At 38.2% G+C, this 20,757-nt stretch overlaps 1 protein-coding gene across 4 annotated transcripts in view; it reads right to left on the reverse strand.

Moving 5' to 3' along the window:
• The window catches only part of NBEAL1 (neurobeachin like 1), a 112,834-nt gene that overhangs the window by 54,636 nt on the left and 37,441 nt on the right, over positions 1–20,757 (reverse strand). For 3 of the 4 annotated variants that reach the window (XM_058186923.1, XM_058186932.1, XM_058186941.1), the window contains 8 exons: positions 18,513–18,619; positions 12,724–12,807; positions 10,754–10,852; positions 9,424–10,004; positions 7,320–7,452; positions 4,588–4,707; positions 2,035–2,338; positions 1,059–1,144 (listed from right to left, as the gene is read on the reverse strand). In XM_058186923.1, the coding sequence (XP_058042906.1) occupies positions 1,059–1,144; positions 2,035–2,338; positions 4,588–4,707; positions 7,320–7,452; positions 9,424–10,004; positions 10,754–10,852; positions 12,724–12,807; positions 18,513–18,619 (1,514 nt within the window). Of the gene's footprint in view, positions 1–1,058; positions 1,145–2,034; positions 2,339–4,587; positions 4,708–7,319; positions 7,453–9,423; positions 10,005–10,753; positions 10,853–12,723; positions 12,808–15,104; positions 15,192–18,512; positions 18,620–20,757 lie in introns of all 4 variants that reach the window. The other variant, XM_058186949.1, reaches the window with a different exon arrangement.

Consider the following 20,757-nt stretch of genomic DNA (forward strand, 5'->3'; position numbering starts at 1 on the left):
GCAGAAGAGGTATGTTGCAGTTCCCATCTATTAAAAAGTTCCATCTGATGAGGGACAGGAGATAGGTCTTTTCTGCCCTGGTGCCTGCCCTGTGGAATATCTTTCCTCCTGAAGTGACACCGATCTCATCCTTTGTAGCCTTTCCTCAAAAAGTGGTGGTTGTCGACAGGGTTGGGGATCTCAAGGAACAGGGAACTGATGAGGTAGTTACTCTGTCTGCAACATTGAATACACTCTCTTATAATCTTTGAATAATAATATTGTTTTTTAATTGTGGATGATGTTAAGATTGCTCACTTTATGGTTTGTTTTAATTGTAGGCTACCCAGAGTCACATCCTGTGTGATAGGTGACTGAGAAAGAAAAAAAGAAAGGAAGGAAGGAAGGAAGGAAGGAAGGAAGGAAGGAAGGAAGGAAGGAAGGAAGAAAGAAAGAAAGAAAGAAAGAAAGAAAGAAAGAAAGAAAGAAAGAAAAGTTTTGCTCCTAATTCAGCAATTATACACTTGCCAGGCATTTACACATCTGTGACTGCTAGGTAGATACTTATCCCAGTAAAGAGGGAGTACAGAGTAATGCCCTAGTACATTCAATCCCAAACTGATTGACTTGCTTCAAATCTGCTAGAAGACATTGTTAAGCAATCTCCACCCCATGTTCACCGCGCCTACTACTCCTTTTGAAGAATGCCTTTGTTTTTTTATGCTTAAAAGGCAGTGTTCATTGTACATATTCTATTTAAAAGCAACAGGGTACTTAACTAAATCTGAAAAATATACTGTAGTTGATGATCTGCATGAAGCTTTTCACAATATTTTTATAGCGGATGAATAGGCTTAAAATTCGAAGTATTTGAAAAAAATTTGAAAGTATTTGAAATGCCACAAAGTAGGAAAGAACCTTCATTCATTCTTGGCAACTGGCATTCTACTTCAGAAGAGAGGACTTTTTGCTTGGTTAGCACGGCAAATAGCTGGAGGTTAAATGACCTTCCTCCAGTTTCCCTACTTCTAATGCTAAATCACATTTACGAGATAGATGAAAAATATGTTAAATGCTACCTTAGGAGCATAGTGAAGAAGTATTTTGCTGGGCAAATCTGCCAGTTCAGATTCTTGGGACTTCCAAGGAGTTAAACAATTTGGACCTTCAACATACAGAAAACAGACACTGAAGAATTTACATTTGTAGTCACATTTTTAATTACATTCCCTCTTGTTTCAAATAAATTAAGTTTGAACCTGTCTCTCCACACTAAAAGCAGCAGACCAATTCACACAGGCAACAGAAAGGTGAGTGAATGCTTCTATTTCTAGGTAACATTTCAAATTTGTTTTCTGACCTAAATGGGGAATTTCATTTCTTTCTAAGGTCATACTTATCTTAAAAGACAAGTTACATGTTGCTTAGATTTAGCATTTCATAACCTGGAATTTTGTAGCTGTACTGAACTCCCATAATTCTCAGCCGAACAGAGAAAATCAGTGGTAGATTAGATCAACACGTAATATTTTTAGCAATCACTCATTTTAATCTTCAAAAAAAATTAAAAACATCCCCCAAGGGAGGGGAACTTCATCACTACTTTATACTTATTTTTGGAATAAAATAGAATTATTGCAGTCATAATACTCAACAATACAACATATACTTCATGCTTCTACAATTCAGCCTGAGACACATGAATATTCTTTGCAAGCTTTTACTGTGTTTAAGCCCAATATTTTCACAGATGTGAGTCAGATACGGATTGGTAGTATTATCCAGGGTTCCCTTTTAACAAGAAATTGAAGGAGGATTTGTAAAATGAACACTAGAACATACGCATTATATTGTGTGGGTGGTTAAGTCCATAAAGTAGTGAGAAAGCAGAACACAACACAGGAGGATCAAGTCAAGTTTTTTTTCATAAAAGGCAAAAAGCAAACAAACCCAACAACTGTATGTGAAATAGTTATGAAATGCAATGGTCAGATCAGAGAAACAAAGAGATAAACAACAGCATGGAAAAAGTAATCTCCCACTGAAATTGCTCACCTGTCAAATATAAGGCTTTGATGTGAGATAGCTGTAAGGCTTCATGGAATATAATAACAGAGCCAAGCTGGCCTTCCAGAGAAGTGGGGCAGCCCCACTCACTATCTTGAGTTCCTGCGGAGATCAGCTTGGTGATAAGTTCTGGTTTCCCCAGCAGGCCACTCCAGCTGCCTGGTCCAAGGATCCCCCCAAATGAGGTCCGCGGGGGTATAATTGGGGATGAAAAAGGTGGGTCCGGGATTTGCGATGGTGGAGGAAGAGTTGTTCTCTGACCAGCTGAACCAATGCAGCAAGAAGTAAACGGCTAGAGAATTTTTTCCCCAGTGGAAAAAAAGAGATGAACAATTAAAATCAGATTAGACACATTCAGATTTAACGTGGCCAATATAATCTAGAGAATGAGTTTAAAAGAAGATAATATACGTATGTACCCAGAGTCTTTTTGTCTCACTGGCAAAAGGGTTGTCTGTATAAGCACACATATATACAATATGGGCAACAGGGTTTTAGGTACCTAAAAAAGGACTCTAGGAGCCACAATATGCCTGCCCCTGATTGGGAGATAGCTGTAATTTTAAGGTGCTTCTTTAAATGTCCCACTCTGTGGGATATCATTCCTCCTGAGATGAGACTTGCCCCATTCTGATGTCCCTCAAAACATGGTTGTGTCAATAGGTTTGGTAATCTCAAGAAATGGTGAATTATTGAGGTGGCTACAATGTCAGCTATACTGAATATGCTCTCTTCTAGACTTTTAATAATAATATTGATGTCTTTAAATTGTGGGATGTTTTTAATTTGTTCATTTTATGATTTGTTTTTAATTTTATGCTACCCAGAATCACATTTTGTGAGAGCTACATAAATAGGATGGATGGATGGATATTTTCACTGTTTTGGAAATTAATTTCCCCCTCATTTTATGCTACATATGACACCTTTTCTCTGATAAATATGCTCATTTACTGTAAAGTCTCATCACTTTTTATACTTCATCCTTTATTAGGACCACACTGACGTAAACACTGTATGTGAAGTGGATGGGGAAGCAGAGAAGAATTCATTATACTTATAGATACACTGTCCCAGATATTTCTTCAAAACATTAGTATAACGTATTTCATTTCAGTCCAAAACAGCTGTTTGATCCCATCTGTTTCCTTCTGGCAGTGTTTAAAAACAGCTGTTTTGGTTGCAAACTACATTTCTGCCATATTACATTTTAGATGTCTGCTGCTAAATTTAAAATTTGGGTCATTTTATTTGGAAAATGAGTTGTTTGTTTGTTTATTTGTTTCTCATTAATATGGAAATAGGTCACAGAAGAAGGGAAGAACTGATCATGGAGAAAAATATTACCCAACTTAAACATGAGTTGTATATCCCCAAATAAATGTCTATCAAGAATTCTAGAGAAAACATTAAGAAATTTGGCTCAGTGTCTAGAAGAGATGTTTGCTGAGGTTACTGCTAATTTGAAAATATAAATTGGTCAATAATTTTTAAAAAGAAGAAAAGATTAGCCTATATACCCAGATCTATCAAGGGGATTTCAGTGAAGCTACCTTAGCCAACAGGCTTTGACCAACAGGTTCCTGGGTTCAGTTGCCTTCTGTCACTTCTCAGATGATAAAATAGCTGAAAATAGGAGTTTCTACCAAGGATATTCACATACACAGAGAACTCTACCATAAAAAGATAGAATTTACCTTTGAATGAGATTTTACTCAATTTTGGAGTTTTGAACAAAACAAAAAATAAAATTTATCATTTGACACTTACTTTTCCAAATTTGCAATATATATTACCAAGAAAAAGTATATTATTGATAAACCTATACAAACCCCCCATGTTCGTGAAATATTTCATGAAACATATTATATTTCAAAAAATTATAAAATATATTTCTCTGGTAGACAAAACTGAAAAGAATATAAACAATTTGGAGAATCATGCATATGTATTTCAATGAAAACTTAAAGCATGGGGAAAAAATTAACTTGGCAAACCAAACCTGGCAAATTCATAAGTTTAAGAAACTTAAGAGAAGGTAACATACTGCCTTAGCAGACAACAATGCAGGGTCTCAAACATTAAGATTCTACCTTCACTGAGGCTAGAAATACTGAAGGACTGACATTGTGGCATACAGAGCTTGTCCCTGTTCAGTTCACATAGAAACTGGTGATCATTCTGGAATGTAGGAGGTCATCCTACTTTGAGGTGACATGCACATGTCAAATTAGCTCATTTTGTTAGCTGGACAAAGACTAGGTGGCAAGTTCAGATAGATGGTGATACATCAGCAAAAGCCTCTAAGGCAGTGCTTCTCAATTATTTTCTGTCATGCCCCCCTAAGAAGAAAAAAACATTTTTCGCGCCCCTCGCGCGACTGTAAATACGGGGCTTAGCTTGTTATGACAGTGTTTGCCAAGGTCAAACGCGCCCCCCTTTACGGAGCCTCGCGCCCCCCCGGGGGGCGCGCCCCACTATTTGAGAAGCACTGCTCTAAGGAAATGGAGAAATACAAATAATAACAAAAAAGAGACTTACTTCATTCAGGGCAGGAAATCTAAGTGGTGCTGAGACTTTCTGTTGTCCATTTACATAAATATAGACAAGGCTTTGACCAAAGGGCCTTTTCCCAGGCATGTGAACAATGCATATATTGTGCTGTTGAAAAATTATTTAAGCAAAGAATCATCATCATGTCTATGGAACAGTTACAAGTGGCTAATTGATGTTGTTCTTTTACATCAGGGGTAGTCAACCTTTTTATACCTACCGCCCACTTTTGTATCTCTGTTAGTAGTAAAATTTTCTAACCGCCCACCGGTTCCACAGTAATGTGCCATGTATCATCGTCTGCGCATGCCTCTCACGCATCATGAATTGGGTTTGGGGGGGGGCCCCACTGGCTTCCAGCTCTGCTTGTCTGTTACAGCTGGGTGGTGTGGGGGGGGAATGCGCAAGCTATTCTGGGATGAGGCTCTTTTGTTTGCAGTCGCACTACAGCGCCATTTAGTTTCACTTACGTAATGTGAACTAAACTTATACGTGGGCAATAGTATATTTTCAGAAATTTATTTATTTATTTATTTATTTATTTTTTCAAATTTATATACCGCCCTATCTCCCTAAGGACTCAGGGCGGTTCACAGGCAGTTAAAATACATATAAGTACAGATTAAAAACAACAATTAAAAAACTTATTCTATTGCCCAAATTTAAAATAGTATAAATAATAAAAATCCCTTAAAACCCATAACTTTAAAATCTAATCCAGTCCCGCGCAGATGAATAAGTATGTTTTAAGCTCGCGACGAAAGGTTCGGAGGTCCGGAAGTTGACGAAGTCCTGGAGGGAGTTCGTTCCAGAGGGTGGGAGCCCCCACAGAGAAGGCCCTTCCCCTGGGTGTCGCCAGACGGCACTGCCTAGCTGATGGCACCCTGAGGAGTCCCTCTCTGTGAGAGCGCACGGGTCGGTGGGAGGTATTTGGTAGCAGTAGGCGGTCCCGTAAATAGCAGAAATTTAAACTGTCATGGGGAATTTTATGAAAATCTAATGAAAATGTTTTTAAATAATGCTATGAAAATTATTTAAAAAGTCAATTAAATTAAAAAAAAGGAAAGTGTTTCAGTACCGGACAAAACCCCTACCACCCACCATGAAAGCTGGAACGCCTACTAGTGGGCGGTAGGGACCTGGTTGACTATCACTGTTTTATATCAAGGAACATTTACTCAATCACTGCCAAACTTCACAAAGGAAATTCAGTAATCATGCTACTACTCTGATTTTCAAATCCCCAGCATGTTGGGGAATACCCCAATCATAGAGTTGACAATGAAGATGGGAACTGGGAGGAAAGAAGGAAGGTAAAAGTGTCAGCAATGGGAACATTGTTGTTTAGATTGGTAAAAATGGCTAAAATTGAAACTGGCAGGAGAGAAAATTTTGAGAGTACATAAGAGTATTCTGCAAAACTGCAGAACAAATACTCGAGGGCAAAAAACAGACTGCCAGATAGTCCCTTATTTTATTCTGAGCTATTGTAAAGATGCATCATTTCCCAGGCTAAGCTGACTGGGCAGGAATTCTGTAACTTAACCCTCATTGCACTCATCTTGCATCCTTGCCCTGCACAAAATCCCTTAAGCATCTCTTTCTCCTGGTTGTTTATATTGATAATCTTAGGTTAAATGAACATGAGCCACCACAAAGAACCACTGCACATTTCAGATTAAAGCTATGTTCTGCAAAAAATGTTTCCCAGGCTCATTTAAATCAAGATTAATGCCAGTCAGAATAATGATTTATGAATCATGTACTATGATTATTTGGGCTAGACGTGTGATAGGCAGAGAAGACAATGAAAAGGTTGCATGTAGATCATCATATTTTGGTTTAATAAGCAAAAACAGTCAGGAGCACTGCATCTGTGCATGCCACCCTTCTCTTCCTTGAGAAATGACCCATTAATTAAGTAATTAACTAATCAGTCAATCCTAGTCTCATTCAATTTGCATTTCAGATAGTGCATTTTTATTGCATCTAAACTGGGAAGGTATGACAGTCTGGATGCTAAGGGAAGTTATTCTTAAATGAAGACTTCTAAGCTTAGTACAATGATCCAAGAAAAGAAGAGGGGGAAAAGACAAAACAGGAATTAAGAGGGCAGGAAAAATGATTATCTGCATTTCATTTTAGAGAAATAGTCTAAATCAGGGGTGTCAAACTCAAGGTCCAGGGACCAGATCTGGCCCATAGGGTGCTTAGATCTGGCCCGCAGGGCTGCCTTGGAAATGAAGGACCAGCCTGCAGTGCCGATGCCAGTTAAAACAGGCCTTCTCAAGCTCAGTTTTCAGCTCTGACGGTCTCCTGCAACCCTCTGCCAGCAAAAACAGAGCTCAGGAGGGATGCGAGTGCTCGAGCCACCACGAGGGCCCCTGACACGAGCAATGTTGAGCTGGCCACACCCACCCTGGCTATGCCCATCCAGCCCAAGGTCAAATACAACCCTGATGCAGCTTTCAATGAAATAGAGTTTGACAACCTGGTCTAAACCATGCTAATAGCACCTAACCCAGGGGTGTCAAATCTGCATTGTCACCTTGTCCTCATATGACGTATCACGACATTTTCCCCCTTTGCTAAAACACAGGTGGGTATGGCCAGTGTGTGATGCATCTGGCCCGTGGGGCCCCAGTTTGACACCCCTGACCTAACCCATCCATTGAGTCCCTCTTTTATAGCTGAACAAAACTCAAAACATCCGCTCTTACCCAAAGAGAATCATAGAAGCAATGGTCTGATAGCATCACAGTAGCATACTCCTTCTTTGTACATACAGCAATTACTAGCATTCCAGAATATGTAATGAATGCTTCAAATCCCATCCCACTAGTTGTAAAAAAGCTATAGAGAAAAAACAAGATTTAAGACATGGAATGTTGTGAACTATACACACAAAACCTATTAATGTACGCATACACACATAATTTCCAGACCCATCCTGGATCTTTGGTACAGTAAAAAAACACTTACTAATTAACATCAGGGGTGGAACCTTTTTTGAGCCCGAGAATTAAATTTTTGAGCAGGCAAGCTCTCAGAAACCAGATTCTTCTGGAGCTGAAGGCAGAACACCAGCAGCACCAGAGGCAAAATGTGGAAAGGCAATCATCCACAGATTCAGAAACAAATGCATAGATTCATAACTCACTTAACAAAGCAATAATGGTGTTGGCAAGGAAGGAGAGCTCTGAACATCCCTCTCACAGCCCTCCGCACCCTATAACCAAATCTAAGTCCAATGATCAACAATTCTTTAAGCCTGATTTAGCGAATAGGGCATCTTTATGCTCAGATAGTCACACTTAACATTTGGGGGTGGAGGGAGGTTCTGTCACAACTATTCACATCACTGATACCATGCTATGGAACAGTTTGTCAGAGCTCCTACCTTACTACACACCCAGCTTCTTCTGAAAGTGACCCCACTGTCTGCTTCCTCTAAATTTCCTGCAGGCAACATTTTTATAATTCCATCCTTAGGTGCCACTATAATTTCTCTTTATAAAATATTTTATTTTTAGGCACAGAAACTGAGTGGGTTTAAAGCAGGGGTCTTTAACCTTGGCAGTTTAAGCTGGAGGACTTCAACTCCCAAAATACTCCAGCCAGCAAAGCTTTACTGGAGTTGAAGTCCTCCAGGCTTGAAGTTGCCAAGGTTAGAGACCCCGGCTTTAAAGCACCTTTAAAATACATAAATATATAGTAAATTATGAACCCACTTTAGTAGGTGGTACTCATCTCCAGTAATGCTATATTAAATTCCAAACATTCTATTATAAACAATATTCCACTGAACATAAATATGTCCTCTTGACAATTTAATCAAAACTGGACAGTACATACGTATATATGTAGAAGTACATATATCTGTATATATTCGTATATATCCTCATATCTTTGTATATAATGTAGGTTTAAATAACTCAGAAATATTTTCTAAGTAATGTCACCCCCAATTGTTTATTGATACAACTGTTAAAAAATACAAATGAAAACTCAATTTCTTCTCCTAGCCAATGTTCCTGTATTATTTTTTTAATTACCCCAGGCCAATTTTTTTATTCCATTTGAATGGTTTTTGGGATTGTATTTTTCTATGTGTTTCCTCAATGCACTATTATTTCCATATTTAGAGTTGTTTAGTTTTTTTATTATGCTTTTAATCCACTGTATGGGCAAGTCATTTTTATATATTGAAGTTGCCCTTATTTTTACTTTTATTATTAAAAGGTAAAGGTAAAGGTTCCCCTTGCACATACGTGCTAGTCATTGCCGACTCTAGGGGGCAGTGCTCATCTCCGTTTCAAAGCCGAAAAGCCAGCGCTGTCCAAAGACGTCTCCATGGTCATGTGGCCGTCACGACTCAACGCCAAAGGCGCATGGAATGCTGTTACCTTCCCACCAAAGGTGGTCCCTATTTTTTCTACTTGCATTTTTATGTGCTTTCGAAACTGCTAGGTTGGCAGAAGCTGGGATAAGTAACGGGAGCTCGCCCCGTTACACAGCAGCACTAGGGATTCGAACCGCTAAGCTGCCGACCTTTCGATCAACAAGCTCAAAGTCCTAGCCCCTGAGCCCGTGCAATTACCATTATACTTTTGGGGTCTTAGAAAACTAATTAAGAATTCATTAGAAACTCCTGATTTTGGTAACTACAGAGTATGCTATTTGGGACATCCTTTGAAACATGCTAGCTTTCTTTGTTTCGAACAACAATAATATTTGATCAGGGCAATGCAGTGTAGAATACACGTAGAAAATTAGTAAGATCAAAAAATATACTCATCATTCAGGCCACTTAGGAAGCCATACCTGTAAAGTTGCTTCCTCTTGCCACCCTTGCTGGTAGCATCTGGAATCATTTGATGTTGATCCAGGCAAAGCCATGCATTGAAAGCAAATGCAGAACCTGGCCACTTGTGAATAGCCGGCACTGCTATGCCTGCCATGCTATGGGACAAGTCAAAATACTGCAAGGCGTTGTCCAAGCTTTGTTTTCGAGCCATTGTAAGAATTGCACGCATTACAGGAACGACATAAGGATGAGCCAGCTTTGAGTCTTCAGTCCTTAACAGCTGAATCAGCTGATGCAGTTCTTCAGAGCTCATTGACAGGCTCCCCAAAGAACCCAAGAGAGCAATCAGGTTCTCAGCACAAGCTCCATGAAGTTGAGGGTGCTTGTGGAGTGTTTCAATGATACGGATGACCATGTTTGTGTTGACGCAAATTGCACGACTCTGCCTGTTAATGCAGCAAATCCGCTTCAGCAAATTTGAAATGAAGATTTGGAGATCATGCGATTCCAGCTCTGGAAGCCATTGGATTAGCAGCAACAAAGGCTGAACATTGTTTATGCCCAACATCCCAACTGATGCATGGTCACCTTCAACCGCCTGGTGAAAAGCAAATTAAAGATTACTGCAAGCACTTGATATACGTAGGAACAATATTTTTTAAGACAGACTACAATAAGGAATCTTGTGGCCCCTCAAAGATATACTGATTTTTCTCAATAATTTTTGCTGAGCTTTGTCAGATCTCTATTATTGGATTGTCCAGCTCTCTGGAATTAGTCTGCCAAAGCAGACTATTGGTAAGTATTGGTAAGCCTTTAAAATGATACCTTTTAATTTTTTTATCTGCTGCAATAAAGAGAGATTTAGATAATATGGAATATTGGACTGTTAACAAGAGCCCTGAATGAGCAGAACACTTACGCATGCCTAAGCATATACTGTAAAGTACGGATGTTTACACATAAGTACATACTTTTATGAATTCATAAAAGTCATCAAACAGAAAAAAAGAACTGAAATTAAATACAGATTAGGGACACTCTTATGCAAATCCAAACTGTAACTAAGATAAGAGACACAACTAAGTCCTTTTTCTATCTTGTATGCATTATGAGTCAGCAAAGCAAACTAATGTTATCGTTTTAATTTACTCCTCTGTGTGTGTGTATGCAAACCGTAGGTTATATCTCAAGCAACTTTTCAACATGATTTGGAGGGTATAAAAAATAAATCTTGTTAACCTTTAAAGAGGCAGAAGATTCTCTGTTGTTTTGACTGCAATAATTTAACATAGATATTAGTTAAATGATACTTAAATGATATTCAAAACAAGAAAAATACCACACCATATTCAGAAGTTCTTCAAGCAGTTCTTGTGAAGGCTGACCCATAGATTTTAGAACTTCAAATATATGGGCGTAACCAATTCGTTCCTTGAACACTTCCTAAAGAGTAAAATCAGTATATATTAGCAGCATATAGCGAAGAAAGGCAATGTTTATCATAACAAATAATAAAGATTTATAAAGATCAATTCAAATTCTACTAGCATAACCAGGCATACTTTATATATGTGCTCCCATATATGCCTTTTTGCAACTTTGTCAGCCTATCATAATTTTAAGTGAATTCTAATATATTTGGAATAAAAATTCAATCAACTTGCTTTTTCTTAGTAATCAATATAAAATCAAATTTAGCCCCAGTAGTTAATATGTTAGTACAGTAGTACTTTTACTATGGTCAATAGCCAAAGTCGAATGTATTTTCTTGACAAATGTTTTCAGAGATGAAAAATACAAATAGGATAGAAAATGACTAAGCAAGTTGCATGGAACAAAGGAAAAAGTTTAAAAACCAGATTACAGGAGTAGAGGTTCAAAAGAATACAAATGGCAAAAATATTTACTTGTTAAATGAATATGATTGTGCTTTGCTATATAAAAAAGCTATTGAGATATTCAAACACTCATTATAATAACTAAAGGGCTGACATAGTCAAGAATTACCCCCAGATAAATACAGTAAAATAATCAGATTCTATATAGGGGTTGGAAAGCTGAGCTGCAGTACAATTGGAGTTGGGAACATTTTTACTAGGTCTCTGAAAGTTGGTTTTTTTTTTTTTTTTTGTTTACATTTATACCCCGCCCTTCTCCGAAGACTCAGGGCGGCTTACAGTGTATAAGGCAATAGTCTCATTCTATTTGTATATTTTTACAAAGTCAACTTATTGCCCCCCCAACAATCTGGGTCCTCATTTTACCTACCTTATAAAGGATGGAAGGCTGAGTCAACTCAGTTGTTGCTGAGTTATCCACTAAGTGATGGTAAGCAAGGATGTTATGTTCCTAGTTTCCACCACATATTGCCAAGAAAAGAGAGATCAGGTCTTTGTTCTCAAGAGAGTATAAAAGAGTAGTATAAAAGAGAGTATAAAAGAGTAGTATAAAAGAGAGTATAAAAGAGTAGTATAAGGGGTGTGCATAAGCGCACAAACGTGCCTACCGTTCCTGTCCTATTGTTTTTCTTTTCTTCTTCCTATATATATATATGCTTATACCTCCTAATATTTACTCATATATATGTTTATATACTATATAATCTTTTTATATGATGTTGTGACAAAATAAATAAATAAATAAATAAATAAATAAATAAATAAATAAAAAAGAAAGATAGATAGATATGGGCAATTGATTCAGCTTTTTTCAGTGGGCAAAAACAGAGATATTCTGCAGAAAAATGCCATTGAGTTGACTTTTTAGAACAGTAAATAGCACATTCTATCTAGCCAAGATGAAGGCTGTGATAGGCAAAAGCTATCTGAAAGATGGGAGACTGCCAGAAAAGATCTAGTGACAATCAGTTGAATTGTAAATATCCTGTGGCAGAATAAGACAGTGAAGCAAAACACTGACATACAGTGACACCACAGGTGAAGAACAGGCGAAGAACATAATTTTTAGATGCTCGGCTACCATATAAGAATAAAACAAATCAGAGCCTGACATTTGTATATTATTATATTAAGATGAAAAGTTATAACCTAGATATTTTCTTGAGGGGCTGGATTTCTTAAAATACTTCTTGGGTAATTTAAAAATTACCACACCCACCATCCAGTCTAGTCCTCTTCATTTTGCTAAATGGTGAAATCTGCCTGAGTAGCATTGCCTCACTGTACTGGCTGCACTTTCTGTAATTTGTTTCAAACTATAATATGACTACTGTTAGTCCTCATCATTTCAGCAAGTACAATAAAAGAGCTATCCAAAGACAAGAATTCCAACTGCTCTGAGGAAGCCATGCTGACCTTGGCAGCTGGAGAGCTGTGCATCACTGCTGTGAGAGCCTGAATAGCTGATACTGCCAAACAGTCCAGCTGTCCCTGGAATACCTAAAAACCAAAAAAGATACCATGTATTAGGCATATAAGGACAAATTTGACACTCCAATGGGCACACCCCACCCTTCTTGTGCCACAATGAAGAAAAAATGTTCCTTGGCATGCTTCCCAATCAACAACCCAGAAAAAGAATTGGATTTTATAACACCACAACCTGTAAGCAAGAAGAGATAAGAGAAGGGAAGCCATTTCAAGGAGAAGAAAACCCTTCACATGTACTCATTTAAGACAATCTGACTGACAGTTTTTCCTCATGTTTTAAATGGACAACCTCAGAAGGGTGGTATGAAAAATAAAAATCTTTGGAGCTTCTTATCAAGCAAATTTTGTCACACATGTTGGTGAGAAACAATTTGGTCTTAGTGGATAGTTGGGGTAGTATTAAAGTGTGCATAAATTAATTCCTTACTTCAATTGTATCTTCACTTCATAGCCCATGCCTCACAAGAGATATCACAGTACTTTCCTTTCAAAAGAACCATAAGTCTTTTGATTTCTTTATCTTATTGGTGGACAGTTTTACTATTTAAAATATATTTAAAATAAAGTATATTGCCATTCAAATCAGTTGGTTAATTTGTGAGCCTGAACAATAAATAAATTATATATATATAATACATTAAAATTAACTTTTATGCAAAAATATATTATAGCAACAGCAATAAGACTTATATACCGCTTTACTCCCTTCCTTGACCGGGATGCCTTATGCACGGTCACTCACGCTCTGGTTACGTCTTGGCTGGATTATTGCAATGCTCTCTACATGGGGCTGCCCTTGAGGTGCACCCGGAGGCTGCAGTTAGTCCAGAATGCGGCTGCGCGAGTAGTAACAGGAGCCGTTCGTGGCTCCCACGTGACATCGCTGCTCCGTAGCTTGCACTGGCTTCCTGTGGTCTTTCGGGTGCGCTTCAAGATTTTGGTAACTATCTTTAAAGCGCTCCATGGCTTAGGACCCGGGTACTTACAAGACCGCCTGCTATTACCCTTTGCCTCCCACCGACCCGTACGCTCTCACAGAGAGGGTCTCCTCAGGGTGCCGTCCGCCAAACAGTGTTGGCTGGCGGCCCCCAGGAGTAGGGCCTTCTCTGTGGGGGCAATGACGCTCTGGAACGAACTTCCCCCTGGCCTGCGTCAAGTGCCTGATCTTCGGACCTTCCGTCGTGAGCTCAAAACATATTTATTTATTAAAGTGGGACTGGCATAATTAGTGTTGAATTTTAATTGGGTATTCTTAATATTTTCAAATTTTTAAATCTAAATTTTAATAATCAGCCTTTAAAATTTGCTCTTTTTAAATGTTGTTTTAAATTGTATATATTTTGTTTTTATTCTGGCTGTACACTGCCCTGAGTCCTTCGGGAGAAGGGCGGTATAAAAATGTAATAAATAAATAAATAAATAAATAAATACTGTGCTTTTACAGCCCTCTCTAAGCGGTTTACAGAGTCAGCATATTGCCCTCAACAATTTGGATCCTCACCTCCGAAGGCTGTCAGCCTTGAGCCTGGTGAGATTTGAACTGCCAAATTGCAGGCAGCCAGCAGGCAACAGAAGTAGCCTGCAATACTGCATTCTAACTACTGTGGCTATTATGCTTGACTGCTATTACATTTAAAAGAATTGGATAGTTGCATAGTTTACATTAACTTTTAACTATATGCAAACTTCTTATATTAAGGCCTCTAGAACTTTTTTTAAAAGAAGCAAAAAAAAAAAAAAGAAATAACTGACATTGTTCAGTTCTTCATAAAGGAAACATTAAAAAATAAATCCATCAATTACATCTCCCCTCTCAGATTCAGACTGTCCATTGAAATATGAATTCTGATCTTTTGGCAATAGAATAAAGATTTCAAATCAAATTCCAGAGATACCAGAAAGCCCCACAAGCTTGTTACACCAGAGTGCACAGACAGACAGATGAAAAGGAAGGGGGGAGGGGAGAGTCAAGAAAGCAGGGACAGGTAAAAAAATAAAAACAAGAATCACCCAGTTGATTGTTTTCAAATTTGAATTCCATTCTTGGACTTCACTTTTCTCAGTTTTAGAAAAAAGACATGGATTATTACATGGATTAGATACCTCTTATCTCGAAGCACAATTAATTTAGATTTAAAACATGGGTTTTGGGTTAACTAAAATAATAAATATCATGTGAATACTGCATGTGAATAAGTCAAAACTCATCTAGTTCTTTCAAAGTGAAGTCCAGGAAACAGTTCATAACCACCTGCCATGGGAACCTTGACTTCAGCTAAGAACAGAATGGAACTTGCAGGAGATACCTGTTCCTGATTCATTTCTGCCAGCAATTTGTTGGCATGGTCTTTCTCATTCTTGTCTGCCACCTTATTGTTAGCATTTAAAAATAGCTGGGAGATAAAATGGGAGATAAGAATAATGGTAACAGAAGTGTTAGTTAGCTCACCACAGCCAGTGTAATAAGTTCATAGCTTTCCTTAACCTCAATATCTGTGTATTTCGAATTTGGCAACTTTAAGTTGTATGGACTTCAGTTCCCAGAATTCTCCAGGCAGTGTGGTGGCTGAGGAATTTTGAGAGTTGAAATCCATGTATCTTAAAGTTGCCAGATTTGAAATGCAATGGCCTAGATGCATTGGGCAACAAACTTCATCATCCCCAATCAGCATGTAATGAGAAAGGGGAGATGTAGTCTAACACATCTAGACAATCCAAAATTGGAGAATAAATGCCAGGGACTTCTCTCCACATCAAATTAATGGTATATGGAAAACACAGTTGCCAGGGGACAAAGGGTTGCTGACTTAATGGCACTGTGCCTGAGAGGTAGGCTATGAACTGAAGGCACAGCAAATCTGTTAACTGATTTTGCCTGCCTGGCTGACTTTTTTTTAACCTTAAGGAGAGATTAGTTGCTACCTGAAAGAATGTTAGTGAGATTAGCTCAGCATTTTTTAAAAACAAGTAAAAGAAATCTTCATTGAAATAAAACCCTAGATCGGTCCAACACTTTTATGGCACCAGGATGAAAATTAATGGAGGAGAAAGTTTGTTCCAAGTTCCTACTGTCCCCGTGGTTGAAATATATCAATCCCTTCCAGTTTTCTTTTGTCAGAATCCAGCCAACTTGAAATATATTTCAAAATGCATGTTTAACATAATCTTAAAACAAAACATAACTTACATGTTGTGTGCACCCCTACAAATTACCAGAATACTTATAGCAAGTACTGTAAGGGTTCTCTTTGCACAAAACAAATAATTCTAGGATTGTTGCTCTTTTCCAAATGAGCTCACAGCAAAATCAAATGTGAGATGGCAGTCCTAAAGGATCCATTGAGATAGAAAAGAAAAGTGCCAAAATCTGGCATTTCTCCTCCAAGCAATATACGTTATTAATAACAAACTTGCAAGTACCGTATATACTCGAGTATAAGCCGAGTTTTTCAGCACGTTTTTTGTGCTGAAAAACGTCCCCTCGGCTTATACTCGAGTATATACGGCTTATACTCGAGGTTTTTTTTTTCTTCTTTTTTTCACATTATACCAGATGGTGCAAACTTGGCGGGCTTTTGCATTAGCGCGGGGAAGCCCTGCCGGTGCAGTGAGAGGGCGGGGCGGGGGAGCCGCCAGCCTTCTCGGCTGAGGGAGGGAGGCTTTCCCTGACCGGTAGCTGCCTCATTTCCCTCCCTCGGCTTATACTCGAGTCCCCAGTTTACCCCAGTTTTTTGGGGTAAAATTGGGGACCTCGGCTTATACTCGGATCGGCTTATATTCGAGTATATACGGTAAGTCCTGTATCTAAATTCAGTAGGTCAATAGAAAATATTGTCATTGTTTTCAGCAAAGATGGTCGATAGAATGGTTTTCTCCAACAGCTTTTCTTTCTGACAGATTATTTTTACACCTCTAGCGATCTTAACCATAATTAAGGTTTACAGTGTACTTACAGCTAATACATATTTAAAGTTTCCTCCTGCTGAAAATTTGCAATTCCTTGTTACTTTTTAATTTCATAACCTAGTTAAGGGAAGATATTAGGTAAGTACTAGCCATAGATGAAAAGGGAAGGGTGTTAGGTAATTTTGTCTCAAAACCAGCAAGCTTTGGTAAAATGACCTGCATGATTTTTATGACATATTTAGATTCTCTGGAATGACTGAGAAATTAGGTGCACTGGTATGGGTCAGGTTTGGACGGATGTAATCAATAGGCACTATACACAAAAACCTAGTACCAGGCTGCCACGCAACATTGGTTATGAAGATTGATTAATCACCCCATTCCCTTACTCATGTGCAGAATGCAACATGGATATGAACATGGACATGACTAACCTATAAGATGCTCACCCAGTCCCCTATATATGGTATACGCAATTGTGCAGCAAAACACATATCTAACAAAGACTTTTGAAGTAAAATCCTAAACCACAAGGGAGCTAATTATAGGGGTGCATTATCTGATTATTTCTAATGTTAAATTCAGTTCGCTGCATTAGATTGAACAAGTTCATAAACACTGCAAAAATAATATTGTTAATAAAATGCTGAAATAAATTATGGTTTTCATTTCATGATAGATAATGGATTGCATATCAGGAGTGACTATATTGTGAAGGCAAACAGAATTTTTGCCTTCACAAAATAGAACTAAGTCCAGAGTTTTTCATGTCTGCCCAGAAGTCCTATTGAATGAGAACAATTTAAGATGACAAAAGAGCTGAAATTCCTAATTTATTAGAAAGACCAAATTGCATCTTCAACTCTCCATTTCAGAAGATCCTCTGGAATTTAAGTTCAACAAACATATTGCTCCCCTAATGGGTTGAAAATTTGGTCCCAATTTCCACAAAAATGATGCCATTTGTCTGAACTATGCAGAAATAGGTATGGTACTTGATCATCAATCTTTCCACATAATGTGGGGGACAAATTAACAATCTCTTGATACAAGTCACTTTTCCCTCCCTGTGTCAACCATTAGCATGTATTTGAATGTGCTTCTGCAGCATTTGTCCGTAATTCCATAAAGCGGCTGGATCTTTTCCTGGAATTGCATAGCTATCTTCCATGGCTATAGTATGATTCCAGGAAAAGTTGCACTTCATTTAAGGAGCTGCCTATAGAGCAACGTGGGCGCCAGGGCACTTAGCACTTTTTCCTCTTCAAATCTGAAATACTGCACAACCCTAGTCCTCTAATTGTAAGATATTTGAATGGCCTTCATTATCCATCAGTGCTGCTCCAGGTTTTCAGACAGGAAATCCTATTAGTACTCTTCTTCTTTCTTCTTTTCTTCAATATTAATACCCATGTCACCATTATCCATGTTTTGTCCAACTGGATGACTTCTAGATGAATTGGCCTTCAACCTATATAATTCCCACTACAACTTGTGCAATTCTAAGGTTTTCTCAATTCATATAGTGCTGCAGTTAAATAAAAAGGATATATAAGGAAGGAATCCTTTGTGAGAAGACTTTACTATTCATACTCTTCCCTGCTACTGGTGCTATAAGGACAAGACACTCCTCTGAAAAACTATTAAAAACTAGGTCACCATAGAAGTAAGCTGGCTCCACTCTTTGAACGAAACTTAATAAAAAATCAGGTTTTCTCCTAGAATATAACTGAAATGGTTCTGTTAAAACTGTAATCAAATTCATGCCCAAAAGATTATGAATAAATTTCTTACAATCTTTCGTTTACCTTGCAATTCTGCAGCAGTCGAATAAGATGCTCAAAGCAGTTACTATTAAGGAAAATGGCTTGTAGAACTGGCCGATCTGCGCAGTCCAACATAGCAGTGATTGCATCTTAAAAAGAGAAAAACTAAAAATCAAAGAGGAAAGAATCATATCTTAAAATAATTACATTGCTTTAGTCTCCCTCCTTCCCAAAATAATTTGTTATCAAAATAAAAAAGAAACAGGAGGAAATACTTTTTTACCATTAAAATTATGTTACTATTTAGAAAAAACTCTAATGGATCAGAAAGATATATCTTCATCTCTTACATTGGACAATTAGATGGCTCAAAGAAGCCAAATTGGGACATAAAGGCAATAGCTAATTTATGTAGGAGTAATATTTCATATGTAAGCATATGAATTTATATGAAAGGAAGGAAGGAAGATACAATTCTTCCTACCCCCAGTATGGAATTGTACTTTTAAAACAGGTTTACTAACAATGCAATTAATTAAAAAAAATATAACTGATTCACAACAGCATACAGCGTCAAACCATCTGCCTTTTTAAAAAAAACATTTATCTATTTTTTATTATTTAGAAGTAGTAGTATAGAGTTAAACTGGTCACAGGGAAAGTCAATTTCAAACCTCCTTAGGGTTAATGAAAGAAAATTATTATGCAAATAATTTTTTTTCCAGTTTCTGTATCAATCTATAGTAATACAGATTTTGTAGCCTAGAAATGACAGTCTTATACTTGAACCTGAAGTTCATTGGATGATTCTGGACATGTCATTTTCTCTCATGTCAAATTACCTCACACACGCAGTGACGTCCTTATGTATATTGTACATTTTTTAGATTTCAAGGCCAGAAATCTAAACAACAATATGTATGATAGAAGCTTGTATCTCTCTCCTTTGAGATCTCTAGAAAGTCAGTCTGGATAAACAGCAGAACCAGACTAAAGCTTATTAGGGACAAGTCCAGAAGAAGTAGAAGGAAACTGTTAAGTATCTGGGATTCCTTGTTAATGCTCTAACAACAGATGTAATGCAATTTCGGGCCAATACAAATAGAAGAGAAGCCAGAAAGATGTAGTTGAAGGACACTCATTCTCCTGAACTTTCTTTATCCAGAAAATCACGCCAAGGAAAAGGAAATAGCCATCAACTGAAGCTGCCTTCTCAATATCACTGCTTTAAAGAAGTGCAAGAATACAATTCGTTGAAATCCTTAAGCCAGCCTGTCAAATAATTGTTAAATGCCTGTGGGAAATCTTTCTGCCTAGAGAATGGGTGTCAAACTCAAGGCCCGCAGGCCAGATCCGGCCAGCGGGGTGCATAAATCCGGCCCACGGGGCTGGCCTGGAAATATCAAAGGACCGGTGCCTCTACCATCCAAAATGGGCTGCATGCAGCCCTCCCCCACAGCTCATTTTTGGCTTCCATGGCCTCCTGCACCACTCTGGCAGCCAAAAACGGGCTGCGTGGAGGCCTCCCACAGCCCCCATTTTAGGCCTTCCCAGCCTCCAGCAGCATTCTGCTGGCCAAAAACGGGCCGCGGGAGGCCTCCCACAGCCCCCCCCACTCCCCCCATTTTGGCCGGCAGAGTGCTGCAGGAGGCGTCCGTCCCATCTACCCCCCAGCTGGCCTACAGAGGAGAACTACGATGTGATTCGGTCCTCAAAGAAATCCAGTTTGACATCCCTGGCCTAGGGAATAGGTGTTCTATCTGCCTCTTCTGAGTGAACTGGACAAAGAATGTGGAATACTTAGCTGATTACAATTCTTGCAATTCTAATAAGCCGCTCTAGGGATATTTAGTCCACACTGAAATTATTTAAACAGATAGAAATTGCACTCACTCTTCAGTCAGGAGCATTAGCTGAAGCTCATGAAAGAGATACTTGCTACATTGGCATGGTCAGTCAGCACTGTAGTGTGCTAACATCCTTGAACACACCACTTGTTTCCTCTCACTAGTGATTTCTCTTAACAACCCAGGACCAATTTTTCTAGTATGTCATTTAAAACAGGACCCTGGGTTGATATTCCCTAATAAGCCAGAAATCATAAAGCAAGGACAAACCCTAGTTTATAATCCTAGCTTCTAATTCCTGCCCAGACAAAATAATTTTAAGAAGTTTCTACTTTAATTGTTCACCTAGTTAAAAAAAAAGAAAACTGTGTGCAAAGGTCTACATGTCCTTGTAGACGGCATGCCCCCTGAAAATCAGAGAAATAATTTACTGCACTGAT

The sequence above is a fragment of the Ahaetulla prasina genome, chromosome 1, assembly GCF_028640845.1.
Source record: "Ahaetulla prasina isolate Xishuangbanna chromosome 1, ASM2864084v1, whole genome shotgun sequence".
NCBI classification, from domain to species: domain Eukaryota; kingdom Metazoa; phylum Chordata; class Lepidosauria; order Squamata; family Colubridae; genus Ahaetulla; species Ahaetulla prasina.